This window comes from Plectropomus leopardus, chromosome 24 (assembly GCF_008729295.1).
Source record: "Plectropomus leopardus isolate mb chromosome 24, YSFRI_Pleo_2.0, whole genome shotgun sequence".
Classification (NCBI taxonomy): domain Eukaryota; kingdom Metazoa; phylum Chordata; class Actinopteri; order Perciformes; family Serranidae; genus Plectropomus; species Plectropomus leopardus.
The window spans coordinates 1,165,213-1,170,554 of NC_056486.1; the positions used below are offsets into that span (position 1 = coordinate 1,165,213).

At 39.5% G+C, this 5,342-nt stretch overlaps 1 protein-coding gene across 1 annotated transcript in view; it reads left to right on the forward strand.

Annotated features, from left to right (window-relative positions):
• LOC121962954 (SH3 domain-binding protein 4-A-like) overlaps nucleotides 1–4,584 on the forward strand; it is a 32,733-nt gene extending 28,149 nt beyond the window's left edge. The window contains exons 4-5 of the mRNA XM_042513299.1: nucleotides 3,284–3,472; nucleotides 4,360–4,584. Coding sequence (XP_042369233.1) covers nucleotides 3,284–3,472; nucleotides 4,360–4,584 — 414 coding nt within the window. The remainder of the gene's footprint in view (nucleotides 1–3,283; nucleotides 3,473–4,359) is intronic.
• The last annotated feature ends 758 nt before the right edge of the window (nucleotides 4,585–5,342 follow it).

The window sequence follows — 5,342 nt, forward strand, 5'->3', positions numbered from 1 at the left end:
GTTGTTGTTGGTGTTGTTGTTGTTGTTGGTGTTGGTGGTGTTGGTGTTGTTGTTGTTGTTGGTGGTGGTGTTGTTGGTGTTGTTGTTGTTGTTGTTGTTGGTGTTGTTGGTGTAGTTGTTGTTGGTGTTGTTGTTGTTGTTGACAGTAGGAATTGAGACTCCAGAGTTCAGCTCAGGTGTCGGGCAGTGAACATTTTTGACTCAAAATGTCAAAAATGTACAAACCAANTGTTGTTGGTGTAGTTGTTGTTGGTGTTGTTGTTGTTGTTGACAGTAGGAATTGAGACTCCAGAGTTCAGCTCAGGTGTCGGGCAGTGAACATTTTTGACTCAAAATGTCAAAAATGCACAAACCAATCTCCAGATAAGATTTTTTTGTGTTGCAGGTTGGTGCAAACCATGGATGTGCTGCATGTTTACATTATTATGGAGCAGATATTTTAAAACTGTAGCAGCTTGAAAAGCACAAAAATCACTGTGTTATGTTTTCTTTTGAGTAAGTACTTTTTTTTGTCAGAAACGAATGTTATCGCGGCAGGAAACAGCAATATCAGGTCTAATACGTCTGCTTTTGTGGAGCTTTAGTGGTAGGAAACATAGTCATGTTTTGGTAGAAAACATCTGCTTTGTGACACTAAACCGACTGGAAACGCAGCGATGTCTGCTTTTTTGCAGCATCTGGTGCCTAAATGTTGCTTGAAGAATGATTTGCTGAAGCAGAACATGTTTTGTTGTCTGTTGGTGGTCCGTAGCTTGACAGGCGTATCACTCCATCATCCTCTCCACCTCCGGATGACAGTCAGCTCGTTTCCCACGTCACTTTGGAAACACTGATGATACCCGTAAAACGCTCAGATTTTCTGTATTTGTGGTCTGCAGAAATATTCAGCGCAAACATTTTCTCCCGGTGACTGGACTGAAAATGCAAGAGAAGAAGAGCAACTTCTGCAGACAAACAAACTTCTGGAGCGTTCATCGTGCCACATTGTTTTAACAAAAAATAAGTTATACAGTGTCCTTTTTCCATCATGCCGAAAGCAATTATGATCTGATTTCATGCTGCTGTCTCTGCACAAGTAATTTTCCCCACAGCAGCACGGCGCCGTAAGAAAGTACAAAAATGTCACCTGCAGAAAATAACTGCGTTCCAAGTGGCAATCAGTGCTTACCTCGGTGCATTTCCTGAGGCTACTTCATCTTAACCCTTTGAGACCTGAGAAAATTGTTTTTTCAAATATTTTTCAAAAAAAGTTGCAAGAAAATTATCTGAAAATTAAAAAAGGTAAAGAAAGAAAAAGAAAAGTAAAAACCAAATGAAATAAAGAAAGTGATCTTAAGAAAATGCTATAAATATAATGAAATAAAACAAAATAAATATATATATACATATATGTGTTTTGTTCTGTAACAATTTCAGATATAGAATAATAAAAATTAAAAATATATTTTTCTAAAAATGTTTCCCTATTTTCTTTATAATATCCCCACAGCTTATTTTCAGGTCGTTTTCTTTCTCGTTGCCTTCACACATTTTCAAAAGACATCAAACCAAATTTCTCAGGTTCCAGAGGTATAAATGCTTGTTGATGCAGACCCATGTTTTAAAGGGTTAAAACCACCATGTTGAACACCTTTAATGTGCAGCAGCGGCACAAATAGTTTGCATTAGCTGCGTTTAATCCAGCTCTGATACAGCTGCAGGAAACAGGAGCAGAAAACTGTAAAATCTTTACGTTTTCGAGCACAGCTGCTTGTAGTTCCTCCGCTTTAGAGGACATTTGCATGAATTTAAACCGTCTTTAGTCAAGGAGGCTTGGTATTTACATGCAATATCTTGCCTTTTCTGCTTTATTTTGAGTTTAATTTGAAATATCTTCCAGTAAAATCCCCCAGAACTTTTGTCACACCCATATTAGAGCTTCTTTAGGTCACAGCTCGCTGCATCTGGAGCTGACAGCAAAGAGAAACCTCCCCTGCAAAGAGCCTGAAAGGTATCACTACAGGACAGTGCATCACTTTGAAGTGTGTGTGTGTGTGTGTGTGTGTGTGTGTGTGTGTGTGTGTGTGTGTGTAGAGCTGTAAGAGGCCTGCAGCACTCGAGATCCCTGCTTATCTCTGGATGGACACACAACACTGCGTTTTTTGCTCTTGATAAAAAATGAAAACACTCGGCGTTCGCTGTTTCTTTTCAAGAAAAAAAAATGTGCCCGCAGTCTCATTTTTGGTCAGCTGCTTTTATTAGTTTTTTTTTAACCCTCGTTTAACCAGTTTATCGGAGAAGGAACATATTAACAGCAGCAGCCCGAGGGTGATGACTCCTTCAAGGAGGAGCTGAGGATTAAATTCATACACTCGTCCATAAAGAAGGTTGTTGTTTTTTTCTTCAGACGGTGTTTTAAGCTTTTGTGTTTGCCATTCAGCACCTGTGGCCAGTTTAAAGACAAACAAGACCATAAAACTGGACTCCAACCAGGTTCCTTTGAGGGATTGTGGTTATTAACAGAAGCCAAAAACACATTTTTCTACACAAATGTTGACGACTCAAATCCTTATTTTATTTCTTTTGTGAAATATGGATTTTTCTTCAAAACATTTTACCACATGTGGCTTACTTAAAATTATACAAATAAAACCATTTCATAAGGAAAATCACTTTGGTTAACCATTTGAAACTGGTTTAATTTGCAATGAGCAACTTAACAAGACATGGCCCAAAAAATAGCAAGAAATTTTGAAAAAAAAGTAAGAAAATTACCTGGATTTAAGCACAAAAAAGACAAGTTTAAAAAATAAATGAATAAAAATGACCCAAAAAAGTGCTGAATTAAAAATATTAAATAAAAAATCTATGTATGCTTTTTTATGTAACATAATTATAAATATACCATTTTAATAGTTTTCTGGAAAATTCTCTCTCTTTTTTTTTTTTTTTAGAATTTTTTAAAAACCCCCTTTTTTTAAAAAAAAAAAATAATAATAATTATCAGGTGATTTACTAATTTCTTGCAAATAGTCAAATACTTTGTGAAAGGTGTCAGAAAACTGATGTCAAACTGGGTTTCAAAGAGTTAAAATGTTGACTTCTTAAAGACATGTAGATCCTGTGGAGATAATAAACACGTAACACATAAACACGTTCTCTGGGAATTTCAGATAAAATGTTAGAAACTACTGGACTAGAAAATGAATCAGAATTAATAGATAATTCATTTGAATCGTGGTATTTTATTCGTATTGGTAATGACTACTTCTGTTATCTTGACTGCATCTCTTTCTCCCATCAGGCATTGCTGAAGATGGACTGCCAGGGTCTGGTCGCTCGACTGGTCCTGGATTTCGTCTTGTTGACCACGGCGGTGGAGGTGGCGTTTCGGTGGAGGGAGCTGGCTGAGAAGCTAGCCCGAGTGTCCAGACAGCAGATGGAGGCTTATGAGGCTCCGCATCGAGACAAGAACGGCTTTTTGGACAATGAGGTGAGACACCATGAGTCAAAAATGTCCACGGGTTTTAAAAAGTAAGGAATACATTTTAATTTACAGCCTGACCAAAAATATTTTTGTTTTTAAATTCAACCTATTTCCCCGTGGATTGCTATAATTGAGTTTAGAAAAAAAGTAGCTGAAGGCTAAAATTCAATTTATCAGGCGATTAACCTTATAAGCGTGTTTCAGCACCACGGACAGCGTCACTGTAATACACAGCAGCCGTGCGGGAGCTGTCCATGGTGCTGAAACATCTGCTAATCTTTATCGCATATATCGTATTTATCGCATATATATATAAACAATACTTAAACTAGCCAGTTTTAATTTCTATTTAACGGTTAAAGTTCTTCTTAAATAGAAAACAGGGTGTGTTTCCTAGTCAGGTGTAATGTTAATCCATAAACACAACACGACTTTCACTCTCCCTCGCTCGGTCTCGTCTTTACTGTCTCCTCCTGCTGCAGCTGTCTGTTATTTAGCGACTGCAGCAAGTTTTAAATGGCGTCATTTGACGTTTTGAAGGTGCAGCGTACATCAGCAAAGGCTGTTTTCGCCTCAGTTCGGCGCGGTCGCTGCCCCGGGCAGCACTGTGACTCTGTTTATTTTTAGGTTTTTATTTTATTTATGTTTTTGTTATTCATCAAAAAATATTAGGTGAACATATGGACAAACAACTTTGTCAGAACACGAAAAATATGAAAAATGCCCCGTCAGTTGCTCTGCGTCTCATACGAACGTTAAAAAGGTGCCTCGGTGCTTCAGTATCAGACGCCGAGGGCAGAAGAAGAATCGAGACAGACACCAAACATTTGTTGCCTTCTGCACCTAAGCAGCTCTTCTCTCTCTCTCTATGACCCCGACCCCCGACCGTCCAGTCCATGTGGAAGCCAGCCTACGACTTCCTCCTGACGTGGGCCGCCCACGTGGGGGACAGCTACCGAGACGTGATCCAGGAGCTCCACCTCGGCCTGGACAAGATGAGGAACCCCATCACCAAGAGGTGGAAGCACCTGACCGGCACGCTGATCCTCGTCAACTGCCTCGATTCGCTCCGCAGTGCCGCCTTCTGTCCCACCGGATACGGAGATTTTGCCGTGTGAACTTTTTCGTCCGGAACATTTCGTCAGTCCGTGAGTTACTGTCTTCGGTTTACTGGAGTACTTCTTGGTCCTGAGATTCGTCTGTCGAATTTGATTTTGGACGTTTGGACATTGAGGACACAAAGTTTGGGGTTGGACCTTTGACTGATCAGTTCGGGATGTCAGATCTGAAGGTGCTCGCCTCGTGTGGAGTCGTGATCGGTGTCGTCGGTGGCATTGTTGGTGGTAACGTGAAGGTGTAGATACGCCATCGGACGTTTCTGAGCATTCGATGAGTCAGTGTGAAACTGGAGGATCTGCCTCTTTCTGTTTCTTATGCCTCTTGTCACATTTGTCCTGCTTTTCTTTTTATTTTTTGTCTTCGTCATCTCTTTTTTACTTCGTCCTTTGTCTTTACCACTTCCTGTCTTTGTCTCCGTAGATGTAGACTTATCTGTCTGTCTTTTGCGATTCCGTTTTCTCTTAAAGTTTGTATATTTTGTTTTTTCTTTTTCCACATTTCTCTCAGGACAACATGTGAAACCTCAGTCTCTGCAGTACAAACCCACACATACTGTGACCTTTTCTTTATCTGTAAAGCTGATTTTCCCTTTTTGGTTTACAACCTAAATCGTTTTAACCCTTTGAAAGCTGAATTGACATCAGTTTTCTTGTGTTGCATTCAGACGCCTTTCACAAGCTATTTGACACTTTGAAAACTAAGCAAATCGGTTTGATTTCTTTCAAAAAAAAAATGGAGCAACTTGAAGAAATGTCCC